We start from the raw sequence: 16,406 nt of genomic DNA, 5'->3' as shown, positions 1-16,406 counted from the left end.
GAAGTTGAGCTGGTTTTGAGGGAAGTTCTCTCAGTGGGTCCTGAGGGAAGTTTCCTGTTGGAGGCAGCAGTGAGGGCAGGACAACTTCCTGGAGAGGAGTGTGGGTCACAGGCTCCAGCCAAACTGCACCTCTTCAGACTATAGTGGCTTCAGAGAGCAGTAGCCTCAGGAAGCAAAGGTGTCTGGGCAGAGGTGACGTCTACAGGAGATGGTTTAACCAGTTTTGTCCCTTTATGTCTACCCATAAACAACAGCTTTCAGGAGTTGTGCTTTCTTGGGCTGGGCCCCGAAGAACCAACCCGGTGGGCCCCATGAACACTAGTTTCAAGGAGCCCCCTCAGGCCAAGGCCGGGGTGTGAAGGCCCTAAGCCCCGGTGGGTGTTAGCCCTCCCCCAGGTCCTGAAGATGGGCTGAGAGGTTTCTCCCTTCACACCCTTCTAGGGTACTGCCCTGAACCCCACAAGGAGCCACCCTGGGCATTGTCGGCATCTTTTTCCCACCCAACAACCTGGTGAGGTAGGGGTGAGGGTCTCTATGTCCCCAATGCAAGCAGCTTGCTTGGTGTCCCCTAGCAGGTGCCCAAACCCTGAGACCTCGGAATCTATTCTCCTTGCGTGGCATGTCTCTGTCCTCCTTTCAGGTCTTCCCGTACTTTCGGGGGCACCAACCATGGCAGTTCCATAGCAAGAAACCCAGGACACCCTCATTTCACAGCTCTGGTTGTGTACTAGATCACTTTTGAAAACCTCTGCCCTCGGATCCGACTTCACAAGTTGAGGGGTAGAGCCCAAGCGTCTCCATTTGTACTTGAACAATATTCAGAAATGACAGTTCTGGTTCTCATGTGTGTGGGACCCTCTTGGGCCACCAACAGCCAGAGGAAACCGGTTGCCCTTTCCAGGCAGGCAAGAGAAGCAGGCTGGTCTAGCTTTTGTCACTTGCCGCTGGACTCTGCCTCAGGCAGGGCTGACAGGCAGCTCCAGGATGGCTTAACCTTACTCGACCAGCTACAGGGGCAGGAGGTGGGAGCCTGGGCAGGGAGACCTGGGGCGGGGGGTGGCTCTGGCGAGGGGGCATCTCGGACAAAGCTCTGAGTGCCAGGGAAGTCTTCCCAGAGGATTTCGGATGACAACATGAGAGAATCTGGTGCAGTGGAGGGTGGCTGGGAAATGGAAGGCGTAAACAGAGGGATAGCCAAGGGCTCAGGTAAGAGTCCGTGCAAAGGACTGTCCTTGTGGGGGAAGGGGCCGGCCAGGAGGTGAGGCCGGGGCCTGGCTGGGCCAAGCCGAGGCTGGGCTCTGACCGCAGCCCACGTTCTTTGTTAGTTGTCCTCCCTTTCCACCTCTTCAGCAGTAGTAGGAGAAAGGCGGGTGCAGGGCAGAATTGCTAGAGAAGGAAAAATGGTCCCTTCTGCATTTCTAGATTCTGTGGCTGGTCTATGAATTTAATTAACACAAGATGAACAGCAAGAAAAGACCAATTCTAATGACATAGGTGTGTACAGTCAGGAGCCCCATAGAGATAGGAGAACACAAAAGGTGACCAGCCAACTGAGGCTTATATACTCTCCCAAGGAAGGAAGGGAAGGGGTCTGGGGCTTCTGGAGGGGGGAGAGGACAACTCCAGAGAAGGGCAGAGGAGGAAGTCTAAGGAAAGAAAGCTTGCCCAGGTTTGCAGATAAACCTACCAGTGAAAAAGTGGTCTCTGGTAGAGGGTCCCTTCTTAGCATACTCTTTTTTTTTTTTTTTTTTTTTGCATACTCTTAGCACACTTAGCACACTGCGACCCTCTGAGCAATGTAAATTTCCCCACGAGAGGGTAAGGAAATTCTACCGTATTTCCAGAGCTGCTCCTGTGTCTGCGGTTTCTCCCGACAGGCAGCTCAAAATGATCCTTATGCCAGAAAGGCATATTTTGGGGTGGCAAATTCTGTCCCCCTCAGGTCTCTCTCCCTTCCCGCTGCCCCTTGCACGGGACAGTTTCTACAGAATAAACTGGGGTTTTCAAAGCCTCAGTTAATCTGGCTGGTAGGAGGAGTGATTCCCCCTGTTCAATGCCCGAGAGCCTGTAACTGCAGCCAAGGACCTGGCCTGCGTTCGCAGGATATCTTCTTCCTCTCAGAGGTGCCTGGGGACCACAGTGCTGCTCTGGGCAAAATAGAAAGGCAGATTAGAAGAATCACAACCTTAAACACACACACACACATACACACACACGCACACGACCAAAAAGAAAAGTCCAAGAACAACAGGAAGCTGAACAGGAAGTTCCCATAGAAGATGAAAATATTTGAGAGTTATGCTGAGTGCAGAGGCTGAGGGCAGGGGGCATTGTAGGGAGGAGGCACGACCGTGGAGGCGGTGGCCCATGCCACCCTGGCCTGAAGCAGATGCCCTGGACCCACTGGCCGGGCCCTGCACACTTCCAGGGGCTCCGTAATCGGGCACACATATGCACAGCTCTGCGTACGCACGACAGCCTTCTCATGTGCTCGCCTAGCCCTGCCCAGGCAATCTCATGCACACACGTGCCCATGCCAACTGCTGTGCGGGCATGCTGGACCTACTCACGCAGCCGGATGCAAAACGACACAACTCAGAGACATCTTGTGTGCAAAGCTGTAAAGAAAGTGAAAGCTAGACTGTAGGCTCTTGGACTTACTTGCAGGCTTTGGCTGCCTCTCTCCTGGGCATCCAGGCTTCTGAAGCACTTGGGAACTGGGAGGTCTCTCACTGGCATGCCTTCGGCACCCTCCAGGGCAACCCTCCTTGGACCGTCTCCTAGCTCTATCCTTCAAGACCCGTCATTCTCAAGATTCTTAATCTCAAGATCCTTTTATACTCTTGCAAATTAGGAGGACCCCAACAAGACTTCATTAATGTGGCTTATGTCGATCAATAGAGCGGCAGTGTTTTCCATTCCTATTTATGAGGACACTGTATGCTTCTGCACAAACTCTCTTCTGGGCAAAGTATAGGAAGAAAATCCAGTACCACAGAGCTATGTTGGAAAAGAGAGAGCCTCGTGGATTCTTTGTTGGGCAGCAGCTGACATGGTCAGCTGGTCCCAATGACCCCGACCCTCGGCTCTCCATGCCCTTGTGGAAGCCCCTCCACTTAGGTGTGGGCAGGACCTGGTTTGTTTCTAAGGAACACACAATGGGATGTCACTTTGAAGACGACGTCACAGAGACTGTGCCTTCCACCCTGAGGGGCCTCTCTTACTCTCTCGCTCTGGGGGATATGAGCTGTCACTGTCCTGTTGAGAGGCCCACCCAGCAAGGGACTGAAGGAGGCTTCTGGCTGATATCCATGTGATGAACAGAGGCCTGCCTGCAACCACGGCATTGAGGGAGAAGCAGACCCTCACCTAGTTGGGTTGTCGGATGAGACAACAGCCCCAGCTGCCACTTTGACTGAAGCTGGCGGGAGACCCTGAGGAGAGGTTTCCAGCTAAGCCATGACTGCGCTCCTGACTTCCTATGAGTTACTGTGAGGTAATGTCTGTGGTTTGAGGCTAAGTTCTGAGGTGCCTGAGTACCCAGCAACAGACTGCTCATAGATCACACCCCAGGAAAAGATCTTGGAGACCCCAGGGGTCCTCAGACCTCAGCTCCTCTAGACCCGTCTAATCTTTACCTGCCCTTGTGGACTTTTCTGGTCAGTATCTGCTCTCCTTTCAGTGTCCCACTCTCAGCTGATATGGGAAAGAGGGCTGGTCAAGGAAGCAGGTCTGCGTGGGGGACCAGGGTCAGGTAACACCATGTGAGGTGTGGAACACTGCCTGTATGCAAGCTTGCTGCTCTCTGATGGTGGACTTCCAGGCTCTGTGCAGTTCATAAGGGATGAGCTGAGTAATTCAGTCAATGATGGGACAACAGGGGCAGGTTTCTAAAGGGTGGCTTGTTCCCCTCACAGCCAGCCTACACTCTACCCACTCCTGTCCCTGTGCCTTCTGGGCAAACTATGAGCTTGAAACTCCTGTGCTGGGCCCTGGGTGGTCTTCATCCCAAATTTCCCTGTTTCCTCTACCATTTGGGTCAAAACACAGATAGCAGGAAGCCTGGACTGCTGGTGTCACATCTTTTTTTGCAGACGGAAAACCTGGGGCAGGAAGAACTCTTAGTTGTTTCTAGTCCAAGACTCACCATCTATGATGGAACCAAAAAACCAGTGTTCAGACAGAGGAGGGATTCCCTGAACCCTCTTCTACCACATAGAAGTGCCTGATCTCTTACACTCTCCTGATGCCAATGCCAACGACACCTCGTGTCCTAGACTGCTTCAGGCTTTCCCCATTGACATGCGCTGTGGAGGATGGGGACCTCAGAGACCATCTGCGCATGCCGTCCCACCGCAGAGGAACCCATGGAGACCCTGGCTCAGGAGGTGACGTGACCAACCCAAGGCCACCAGGCAAGTTGGAGACAGTGACAACATTGGAATTTCAGACACGGCTCCCACTCCCCTCCCCACATCCCCAACTCCTCACCCCCAATCTGACTAGAGCTTCATGAGTGAGGACTACCTCACCAGCACCCCCCACTCCCACCCCCCTCACCCCCCCACAGGCTGTGCTGGGCTCACAGCACTCAGCACTCAGGAGAAGCTCAGTAAATGTCTGAATGGATAGGGAGGCTGGTGAGCATTCGCATTTGGTCCGTGGCCAGGGTGAGGAAGCGAAGCCGTGGTTAGTACTAGAGGTTCATGTCTGACAAGGTCAAGTTTAGAGGGTGAGTATGTATAGCCAGGATGAGGAAGTGAACCATAGGAAAGGACTAGGAAGTCAGGCTTTGTTGGGGGCTCTCTGACGGGGTTTAGAAGTCAGCGTGTGGAGATGGGGGTGGGTGAGAGGTCGGCCTACGGCTGGGGTGAGGTCTTGTCTCTGGGGAGAGGCTAATCGGCCTCTCTTGCTTTGGGTAGCATCCATGGCGTCCCGAGGGCTCTCGCCTAGCCCAGAATGACCTGTGCCCCGAGCGGGGGATGTAGAAGTTAGCTGTGGTGCCCAGAGCAGAGGGTTTCTGAGTGGCACCAAGGCTCACTGTCTCCAGGCTGGGGGTCGGGGTGGCCTTGCGCCTGGGGCTATGCTCAGCAGCTGGTCTGGGACGCAGACCCTGCGCAAAGGGCGCGCGGGCGCTTGGTGACTAAAGAGACTTCAGACCCTTGGAGGCATTTCCTGTTTTCCAGTGAACTGAAAACTGGCTTCCTGCTTAGAATAGCCCATAGGGAGGGGTTCTTTTTCTGGTGCTGGGAGGGGTGTCTGAGGGTGGAGGATGCAGGCTTTGCTGGGCTCAGGGGCCAGCTCTCAGGGCCCTGCTAGGAGGCGGTGGCATGGGGAGAGGGAGGGGTGGGGCAGGAGAGAAAGAATTCCCAGAGGCCTCTGCCCTGTTTCCTGGCTGTGCCTCTGCATTCACATTCAAAGCTTTCTGAGAGAACAACGTAAGTGGAATTTCATCAAACGATTATACCTCTTCACAAGGAGGTGACATTTCTCGGGTGGGGAGGGAGCAAAAAGCAGGCAGGCCTGTGTCGGGGCAGATATCAGGAGCCCCATGGGTAGAGCCAGGTCTTGGATGCCAACTGGACGCAAATTCAAATGCAGGCTTAGGTCCTGCATCTGCAGGGGGCTGGCTACATGGCTTGGACAACTTCCTGACCTCGCTGAGCCTCAGAGCCCCCATTTCTCAAGCTGGGGATCTAATCCACATCTTGGGGGCACAGTGCCTGCCTGACCTGAGCAGGCACACTGGGAGCCAGCCTCCTTCCCTCCAGCTGAGCACAGCAGTGACGGGGGTGCTTGGGCGAGAAAAGGATGAGCTCCCTCTGTTCCCACAGCAAACCAATTTGCTCCCCTGCAGCCAAAATACTCCCAGCTGCTGCTTCTGACCCTTCCCAGAGCCCCCCCACCCCCACTCTCTGCCAGCATCTCCTTTCCACGCCCGCAGACACAGCCTGGTCTGCCGGCTCCTCTCTCTGCTCCTGGGTCTCTTCACTTAACTCACTGGGTGGTGATTTGATCTGGGAGGACAGACCTTCCCCCCTCGGCCCCACCCTCCCTGCCGGGCCTTTCCCGGTTCGGTTTTTCCCCTGCCAACAATCACCCCAGCATCCACACAAGATACAGACTGATCACCCCCATGTACATCTGGGAGGGAGGCCGTGGAAGGCAGGGCCGTTTCAGCAAGCACACATCAGCACGGACCATGATGTTTAAGGAGGTATTGGCCAGGACTAGTCTTCCAATGCCACCCCCGCCGTGGGCCTTAGCCCCAGAGGATGTGCTAATTGGGAGGGCAGCAAGGGAAGGTGGGGAAGGGTCATCCAGGGCAGCCCCGGCCCTGGTTTCATCTGCTGTCTTTTGTGTCACCACTCTCACCTCTCAGTGAACAGAACCCACGTGGAGGGGCCCTCAGGAGTGGATCCCCTCACCGTAGCTAGAATCCCCGGAGGTGATACGCCCTGAGTCACGGGGGCTTATGCAGGTGACAAAAGGGACTGGGCTAGCACATCTTTAACAGGACCTTGATTACAACTTAAAAAAAGAAAAAGTTTAGCCCTACAATCCAGACCTCCATGGGTAGTTCTGCTTCGAATGTTAGGGGTGGGGGTGCCTGGGTGGCTCAGGTCATGATCTCAGGGTCCTGGGATCGAGCCCCACATCGGGCTCCCTGCTATGCAGGAAGCCTGCTTCTCCCTTTCCCACTCCCCCTGCTTCTGTTCCCTCTCTTGCTATCTCTCTCTGTCAAATAAGTGAAATCTTAAAAACAAAAAAAAAACAACACACAACAAATGTTAGGGGTGGCCTTGATCTTCTTAAGCATTATTATATAATTCACTTAATGGTCATATTTCTTGTTTATTATCAAGACCCTGCCCCCACATAAGTTCTCCAAGGGCACCAATTTTCATGTTTTGCTTACTGATGTCTCGATGAATGGCTGGCACATGGTAGGGACTCTATGAACACTCGTGGAATAAGTGAGAACGAACAGTCCTGCATTATCGATTCCATGTGTAAATACTTTATCTGTCCTATCTGAGCACACATGACCTGTCCCTGAGTATGACAATCTTGGCAACCACGTGTAGAATGGGCTTAAGAACACAACAGTTGCATGAAGTTGTGAGGACTGAGTTATATAATTTCTGACTTTCAGTTTCCTTAACTATAAAAGGGAGAGAAAGGGACTTAACTACCATAGAAACTATTAATTACCCATACCATGTGATTTTGGGGAGGCTTGAATGGATTACTTATGTTAAGTGCCTAACACGCTGTCCAGAACGTAGAAGGATAATGCAGGTGAAACTTAAATATTTAATGACCCAAAGAAGGTCAGTGGTGAGATTCTGCAGTTGGTGCCCAGCTGGCGACCCTTTCAGAGCCCAAGAGCAGTGCCTGCTCCCACACACAGAAGGCCTGAGAAGCAGTAGGGCTTGGAACAACTTACTCGGCATTTGAGTAACCTCCAGAACTGAGGTTGACTTGACCTCAGTCCTGGGGCAGCAACAACAGGATCCGATCAGAATCAAAGTGGGCGGGGATACCTGCTCTCTCCTGCCATCCACAAAGACAGCCCTCTACTGAGGGTAGGGCTGGGCTCTCAGAGAGACTGTCCCACCTGCAGAGACCTTCAAACCACTCTGAAGGGCTCCTGTGACCCTGGCAATCTCATGTTGAGAGATGACGTTGTTGCATTGCCCTAGAAGCCGGGTCCCCACCCCAGCCCTTCTGTGCTAGCCCAGATTGAGCGCGAGTCTGGTACTAGTGCGGTAAGCGTCTTTGCCATAGACATCTTTGTGGCAAACACTTCTGCTGCATGACTAGTTGGCCATGAGACAATTTGGCTGTAAAAGATAAAAAAAAAAAACCCAACAACAACTGGTTGATGCTTTGGTTTTGTTTCTCTATTGATACCATGGGCCCATTTTTATATTCGCCCCTTTTTAGGTTCTATAGATCTTCGCCTTCACGATGGTCTACACAGCAACTTGGAGTGTTGAGTCCACATTTCCCACAGATTGTCAGAGCTGCTGACAATGGGCACGTGACCATAAACCAAGAACAAACAGCAGTGTGGAAGGCCTTCACAGCGCGGCACAACACTCGGTTACAAAGATGCGTCCTCATACTTGGAATCGCATACCTCTCTTAGTGGAGAGAGAGGGAGAAACTGCAGTGAAGAAAGAGAAAGCGAGATGCCAAATGAGACAAATTAACACACACACACACACACACACACACACACACAGTGTAATACTGTGATGGAAAGGCTGTGAAAACCGTGTTTTTGTACAATCCATGAAATAAAATCAGTTATTTGAGCAGCACTGCCAGTAATCTACACTACACATTTCGAGTGTATTCAAATATTTTGAACTTCACAATAAAGTCTTTTTAATGTTGCTATTCACTTTTCATGTTTTATCATGTCCCTTTTAATGAAAATCTCTCTTCTGTTTTTTGTGATTTTTCTCTCTTACAGCAAAATCGCCTTACGGCTAGTTAGTTGTGGCGTGAAGATGCCCGCGGCAAGGTTGCTTACTGCCGAACAAACCTGAACCAGCTGAGTGGCCACCCGGAAGGCCCTTCTCTGCCCTTTGCACCTCTACAGCCTCGTCGTCCTTCAGTGCCCTCGCACCACTGCCTCTTCCAGGAAGCCTGCCAGGACAACACAAACCTAGCCCCCTTCTCTGGACTTCCCAATCATCATCTACAGGGCTGATCTCTGTCTCTCTTGTCTGCCTTCTGCTGCTCTCCTGCATGGGCCTATCACACCTTGTGCTGGTGGAACTTCCCTGAGTGTCAAGACCTTGTCCTCACTTGTAGTCCCTTCCTGCCTCAAAGAGGGTCCTTCACAGGTTGGTGGGGTATGTAGGTGCTCCCAGAGACTCAGGGGCAGGGACTGGGGGATGAAAGGAAACAAAGCAGAGCGAGGACAGGAGAGCAAAAGTCAGTCATCGGCAGACCAGGCCATGCTGCCTGTGCAGCAGGCTGGGCTCTGATCAGGGGCAGACTGCCTTGGGCAAGGGAGAGAAGAGCTACAGTTCTAGAGGCGGTGCTTTGGAACCTTTTATCTCACTGACCTTCCACAAGAGGACTTTGAGGTAGTAGGTCTTGTTATCACCATCTGATGAATGTGGAAGCTGGTTTGGAAATGCACAGCTGCCTGCAGGAGTGGAAAACACAAAAGCCAAACCGATGGTGGCAGAGGCCCTGAACCAATGTTTCTGACACACTTCCCTGGGTTCTTTTTGGTGAGCTCAGTGGCTGCCAGAAGGAGAGGCTTAGCTGCTCCCTGAGGACCTCCCAGACCACCTCTGGAGACACACGGACATGTTATTAGCAAGCAGGCATCAAGAGTCTTGAGGCCGTTCAGCAAGTTCCATGAGGTTCCAGCCCTGTCAGTCTGGGTGTTTTCAATAGCGCCTTGAAGAAAAGGTCCACGCAGGTCCAATGCAACCCTGGGCCAGCCACGGGCGAGGCTGCTGTGGGAGTTGGGTAACCGAGGCTCTGCCAGGACGACAGAGGGACACGGGTAGCTTATGGGACCAGCCTGTGCCATGCTCAAGGGTGAAAGACAAAAGTCATCCTAGGAGTTGTGTGTGTGTGTGTGTGTGTGTGTGTGTAGGGGCAATTTTTTATTGACATACAACACACACAGAGAGAGCCCACCAATCATAAGGGTACAGCTCAGTGACCAATCACAAAGTGAACACAGCTGTTCCACAGCTCCCAGCTCAGAAGCCAAAACTTGGCCAGCATCCCAGAAGCCCTTTCTTGTGGCCCTTCCTCGTCACGACATCCCCTCCCCACTAGGGCAACCACTAACCTGGTTTCTAGCAGCACGGATGATCTGTCTTGGGACTTGACACAAAAGGATTATTTTCCTTTAGTCTGCCTTCCTTTGCTCCAGGCTTCTTGAACTCTCCGTTATGCTGTGAGGTTCATCTGCATTGTTGCCTGTAGCTGTAAAGCATTCAAGACTCTCCAGTGTCCTATTCTGCAAATCCGCGGAATGCATTTCTTATTCTACGGCTGATAGACTATTCTGTTGAGCCAAGGGTGTTCATGTTTGGCTTTAGTAGACTTTGCATAGCGAAAATTTTTCAAAGTAGTCATACGATTTTATACTCAAACCAGAAACACCACAAGTTCCAACTGTTCCTCGTCCTTAAGGAAACTTGATGATGTCTGCCTTCAATGCAGTCCTTCCAGCAGGTGTGAAGTGAGGCTGCAATGATTTAAACTTGCACTGGCCCGATTCCTAGGGAAGTAGAAGACTATTTCTTATGTTGTTTTTTGTTTTTAAATGTGGAGATTTGCCTTTAAATATCTTTGACCATCTATTATCTCAAATATGGCCAACGTCACCTTTCAAACATTCTTCATGCTAGTTAACAAGCCATCATTTTCCTTGAGAAAATATTTTCCTGGGATCCTTCATGCTAGTGACAAAACCTCCAGGTGTTGATGGGAGATAAGAGGGAGCAGAAGAACTTGCAGCAGCCTTCTGGAAAAAACACTCTCCGATCTGCTGTCCATCCCTGGAGGAGATACTCCTGATTGACAAAGCCGTTCCATCCTTAAGCTACCGCTTACAACCAACGTACCCTACATGTAATATCATCACCGAGGCTAAAGTACTCTCAGGTAAGAGATTTCGCAATATGGCGCCTAAGCCTTTTTTCTACACCATCTCTGCCACCGCAAGTGTTATGACAACACATGTTACGTGGCTTGGTCATCTTATCACCTGGGGATCTTTAGGCTGCGGCTATCATAGCACTTGACTCTGTTTAGGTAGAAGAAGATGGAGAAGGGGCAATGTGCCCATTGATTTCATGAGAAATCTGTTGGACGGGCAGGTTCTCAACTCAAGGGCACAGCCATCCAAACAGGCTTCCCCAAATCAGCTCTGGAACCATCTGAGCCCTACCAGGAACCTGTGTTCGCTGCTTCCTGGAACCAGTGCCTGGCTTTCTCTTTTGAAACGTGGCCAGGGGTGGGGAGAGAGGTTCCAAACCAGGGATGCTGACCAGCGATTGACTTTTCTTATAGCTTCCATGGGATTTGTGGAGTATACAGATTTGGGAGGATGACCTCCCTCATCTCCCAGACTTTAGAGTTCTCTCTTCTGGGCCACTAGGCAAGGGAGATGTAGGCTGGTCAGATTTCATTCAGTGAAATGCTTGGAGAGGTCTTCTGACCCTCCTAGAACAGATCCTTTTATTTCTCCTGACTTTTATTTAAATCAGACAAGCTGGCAAGATGTTTGTGTTTCCTTGGTCACATACCTAGACACTTGCCTGAAACAGCGAGGAAACTGTGTGATATGTGCAACTTTCCTGTTGGTTGGGGTAGGTTTGGAGGTCCACGCTACATCTCCAGGAAGGCAGGAGACATTATTGAGGGGAGACTGAGAGTACCTTCGGGATAATGGCCAACAGTCACTGGCGGGCTTATGAGGAAGCGGTTTTGAGGGCTGAAAGGGTGACAGGTCGGCCATTCCTTCACCTGAGGATGACAAATAATAACTGCAATCTTGTCCACAACTTGTACGGAAGACAAAGTTATGATGAATTGAAATTTGTGGTGTACTCAACAGGGTACTTAAATATTCTTGAAAAATCTGTGCTGGAGAAATAAGAGGAGCCTTGCAGAACTGGCAATGTGACATGAGAACAGAGCCCCAGAGCGAAGGAGGTGGAGAGCCCAGGAGCTGCCATGATGGCCACGAACTTGGGCCGTGCAGTGGAGGCGGGCACGAGCTAACGCTCAGAGCCCCAGCGGTCAGTCGTGTGCTCCAGGCCCAGACTGCAAGGGGCTCCCAGTCTAGGAGGAGTTTCTTGGGACTCCAAAGAGTTCTGAACGGCCAGTCAGAACCTGAGTCCTGACGAAGCTTGCATGGGCATTTGGCTTCAAGGAGATTCAGCGTTTGTTTCTCTAGAAAGACAAGAATGTGGGTGCTGCCTGCTTTGCTTGCCCATCTTCCAAGATTGCCGGGCAGACGGGATGGTTTTGCTCCACGCCCAGATAGCCCAGAGCCACGTCTGATGTCTGATCTACTCAGGCCCCTTCCATCCCTGCGGTGGCAGTCCCAGAAGCTTAGAGGCCAGGCTGGGGTGAGCCAATATGGTCATATGCATCCTTCAGGCATCTTCCAAGGGCAAGGGCAAAGCTGAAACCACGTCTAGGTTTTGGAATTTGGAATCTCAAGCATACGCAGGGCACAAAGGTTCAATGGTGCCACCCTGCTCCTCACAGAGGAGATAAAAACACATACTGGAGCCCAGAAATTCGATTTAACGCCATTGTATTTATTAGGTTCTGAAACAATACACATTCACATCCTTTTGAATACAGTACATTTGGCACAATAATGTTTACAATGAAATAACACTAATGAATGGCAAGAGATTAAAATTACATCCAGAAAAGAAAAAAAAATGTACAAATAAAGCATCACAATACAAAAAACCCCTAAAATTGAATACATTTTATATTTAGCCAGAATTATTTTGCACATAATTTAAAAAGAGGTAATTTTTTAGCCTTTTTTTTTTAAAGCAAGAATGCATTTTTTTTTTCACCTTTGGAGGAAAAAAAAATGATGTTTTCACTTCACAAAGTCCATAATGAGAGAACACAGGAGAACAGCTATCCTTCATATATTTTTTTGGCTTTTTTTTTTTTTTCCCCCACTCAAGAGCTGGATAGATTAGAAAGAAATGTAACCATGTGTCCGCTTCCTAATCCTTGTGAAAACTGAAAGAAAACAGAGAATGCTCAAGGAACACACAAGCTTTTTTTCTATAGACGACATGTGGGATTTGAACCTGCCCGTGTTGAGAACTTGGTCAGCTCCCGCCCCAAGCAGGCGGCGTCCCAGCCAGCCGAGCTCTGGGGCGGGAAGGGGGCGTCTCTGGGGTAGGCACCCCGCGAATGACTGCCTGGAGCTGCCGGGTGGAATGTATTGTTTGACCTTCCAGCAAAAATGCCAGCTGTCCTCTGGGAAGAGCCCCAGCCCTGCTGAGAAGGGAACACCACCGAGGCCTTGGTGTAGGCCACTTGGCATTGCAGTTAGAGCTTGCTTGGCCGTTCCAAGTTCATCGTGGCGAAGGAAGCAGAGGAAAAACAGAGCAGTAGTGATGCAAGAGTATGATGGGCAGTACTGTCATGTCTTCTTAAAAAAATGAGATGATGCCACCATGAAGATGTTTCTGTGCTTGTACTCAACTCCAGACGATAGTCTCTCTCCCCAGTATGTCAAGTTACCGAAGATAAATAAAGTTAATCTGCTGTTCCTCATCACTGCACTGGTACGCCAAACACATAAATTGATAAGAGTATAATATTTGAAATTATCGTAAGAACAGATAATAATTACACCTGAGTTTTTGAAAAAGTAAAAACGAAAGAGAACTCAAGGTCATCGTTAGTAACAAAGGCTATGACGGGCCAGATGCAAAGATGGACACCAACTCCCTAGGGGCTCAAGCTAGTCACCGTCCACGCTTTGAAACCACCATCAAAACCGTTCCTTTCCCTTCCCCTTCTCTATCTGGGCATAATAGAGCATGGGAGCACGATATGTGAGACTTACTATAGCTTAATGTATGTTTACATCTTTTGAAATAAACCAAAATGAAATAAACGACACAAAGGACTCCTCCCCACCCTCAAGAAAGAAACACCTTATCTCTCGGTAACTTGAACCAATATGCTTACAGAATATTGCACCTGGACATTATTATAATTATTCTTTCATAGACTAAAGTTTTATAATATGCCTGAACATGCAGCAGTTGAATACCTCTAAATTCAATGAATTAATTCCACAGGCCTTGCAGCAAACACTATATACAAAAATCTCAAATGTACAAAAGGCAAAAAGCTTCATTAGTGCCACTTTGCCACTCACAAGTATACATATTAAGGGGCAGTGGGGAAATCCACGTGCAACAGCTGGAATGGATTCCATTCCCTGCGAAATCAGTTCAGTAAAAGGGATATAACCAAGTGACCGCCGGGAAACGGGTACACAAAGCCACGGAGAACCCTTGGAAATCAAAGAACGTAACACTGTTAGCAATTATCTACAGGAGGTAACATCGCATCCGTGAAATCGGGTCCGTGCGAGTCGCCCCGGCACGGCACACGGGTGTCAGTTTGCAAACAAGTCACTCGTTCGTCTCTGGATACCCTCCGCGTGACCCCCGTTTAGCGTCCTTCTGCTGGCCTCAAGAGCAGAGGTTTCATATTTCACTTTACACGTGTAATGTCTAAAGACCACGACACAGTAGTACTACCATTTTCGCAGAGGTGCGCAAAAAAAAAAAAAAGAACACTCTGTTGCAGGAAATAAATAGTGTGTGTGCTGGGAGCTTAGAACGAAACTGCAAAGAGAGTTTGGGAGTGAGCTTGACTAGAACCTCAGGGGCTGGGCCATGACCGTGGCGGCCTCTGTGCTCAGGCAGAACTGGAAGAATGAGGAGCGCTACCTGTTTCCTTCCCTCTCCATTCCACCAGCCCCCAGGCGCCATGAGAGCAGGCATGGAGTCAGCCTCGGACCTCGGACGGCTGGTTTCTCATTGTGTATTAGCCCTTTAATAGCTACCTGCGTTAGTATTGGAATTTATAACTTTCAGCCAATTGGACAGCCAATGTGCTAATATGTTTTTCAAATGTTACTTGAGTTCAAAAATCAAATTTCTTTTTCTACAAAGAGGGATTCCTTGCACGAGATACACGGCCTCACAACGTCGGCATGCACCAAAGCTAACACCAAAGCAAGCCAGAGTGAGCCATTCCAGAGCAAACCAACCCGGAGAGCCCACCCCTGCATCTGGCCGGCTGTCTCCTTCACAGCATGCCATGAGGGCGCCCACCCCGGGGCCAGAGAAGCACCCGTCTCTCCTGGACGGAGGGGCAGAGGGTGGCAGGCGTGGGGGGGAAGAGGAGCTGAGAGGTGACAGTCGTCGGGACCCTCTGTCCAACAGCAGAGCCAGGGGCTTCTTGTTTGCTCTTCTCTCTGCTCTTTGAAGGGATAGAACTGAAGTTGTGTCACTGCCGGGAGCCCTCGAGGAGGGGAGACAGGCCTGCTGACAGACCGAACACAGCCCACCGAACCCACGAGATTCTGCATGACTGATGAGACAAGGACTGGGAGTGCCTTCTGGTCCCCAGGGAGACGAGGGGGGAGCGGCCTGGGATAAGGGAACGCAATAAATAGAGGGTAGATGAGGGACTGAGGCTCTGGAACACAGGAGAAGCAGTTCAAGGCCTTCGAGCCTCCAGCATAGGACTCTTCTCGGCACCCCTTCCTGAAGCATCACCAAACTCGCCCTGGAGTGGCTTCTCAGGGCATCAGGTCTTCACCAAAGTAGGAGAAGCCTTTGAATTCCTCCTGGTTGATCTGCTTCACAATGGCTTCGTCCACAAGCGTGAGCACTGGCTCTTCCCGGGTAAAGTCTTGGTCAAAGTTATTGACGTCTCTTTTGGTTTTCTGCGAGAAGAAAAGAGAAAGCACTGACTCCAGGCTGAGCTTCCTCCCCAGGGCCCCCCGCGGGGAGTGGGCATTACACTGACCAGCCTCTTGCCAAAGCGGGCTGCGAGCTCCCGAGAGCAGACCCAGGGCTGCTCCGATGAGGTCACGATGGATGGCCCCAGGACCAGGAGGTGGCAGAGGACTTGGAGAGGAAGAATGAGTCCACGTGAGAGGGAAGAGGGGGTGAGAAGGGATGACGGAAAAGCAGGGAAGTGGGATTCCCACAGACTGTCGTGTAGGGGTGGGGTATGTGTGTCTGGGAGAGGGGGATGCAGAGTTCTCATCTCATACCTCCCCTCCTAGACTATCCCTCTGGCTCCATCAAGACCTCCATCCCTGTGATCCCAGAAACAGACTCCAATCTCCTTCCCACAGAGTCTGCAGTGGTCTTTCTTCTCTAAAGGTAGACCTCCTTAACCTTGCCAGGTCTGCTCCATAGGACATCCTCTCTCTAAGTAAGAGAATGAGTGGGGGTTGGGGAGGTGGGCATCTTCTGGGAAGCCGGCCTCCATCTCTATGTGTACCCACTAAGAGCCTTATTATGCACTCCTGCATTATTTCCATGATTACACTCAACGTGCTGATTTGCAATGAGTTGTGTGTGGGTGTTGTGACCCAGAGCTCCTTAAAGGCAGGGGTCTTGTCTTCTCCAGCCTTGGGTTCCCTACAGGAAGCATCTGCTGAATGAATGAGCTTGGGAAAAAACCCATCCATGACTCCCCAGCTCAGAAGGACCCGTTCCTGGGGGAGGCTCAAGTTCCCAAAGTAGGGCTTATTGGTCTATGGGGGAGAGGAGGAGGGCAGCAATCAAATCCTGGTTTGAGAAAAAAATCTGCAAGTGTAAATCACACTCTCT

General features: G+C 50.8%; 1 protein-coding gene and 2 long non-coding RNA genes across 8 annotated transcripts in view; 1 reads left to right on the top strand and 2 right to left on the bottom strand.

Annotated features, from left to right (window-relative positions):
- Positions 1–5,352: 5,352 nt before the first annotated feature.
- On the top strand, positions 5,353–8,409 carry LOC309872612. Its single transcript, XR_014316005.1, has 2 exons — positions 5,353–5,438; positions 7,951–8,409. It is a non-coding gene; the product is annotated as an uncharacterized lncRNA (long non-coding RNA).
- Positions 7,886–10,647, bottom strand: LOC309872611. The gene is made up of 3 exons (XR_014316004.1): positions 9,833–10,647; positions 9,087–9,169; positions 7,886–8,173 (listed from the first exon to the last, which is right to left on the bottom strand). It is a non-coding gene; the product is annotated as an uncharacterized lncRNA (long non-coding RNA).
- Positions 10,648–12,301: 1,654 nt separating this feature from the next.
- The window catches only part of PRKCE (protein kinase C epsilon), a 516,689-nt gene continuing 512,584 nt past the window's right edge, over positions 12,302–16,406 (bottom strand). For all 6 annotated transcript variants that reach the window (XM_082746981.1, XM_082746980.1, XM_082746978.1 and 3 more), the window contains one exon: positions 12,302–15,508. In XM_082746981.1, the coding sequence (XP_082603107.1) occupies positions 15,362–15,508 (147 nt within the window). In that variant the 3' untranslated portion in view covers positions 12,302–15,361. The remainder of the gene's footprint in view (positions 15,509–16,406) is intronic.

The sequence above is a fragment of the Mustela nivalis genome, assembly GCF_964662115.1.
Source record: "Mustela nivalis genome assembly, chromosome: 8".
NCBI classification, from domain to species: Eukaryota; Metazoa; Chordata; class Mammalia; order Carnivora; family Mustelidae; genus Mustela; species Mustela nivalis.
Note: the sequence above shows the minus strand (reverse complement) of the source record. Positions and strands in the feature narration are given on the sequence as shown.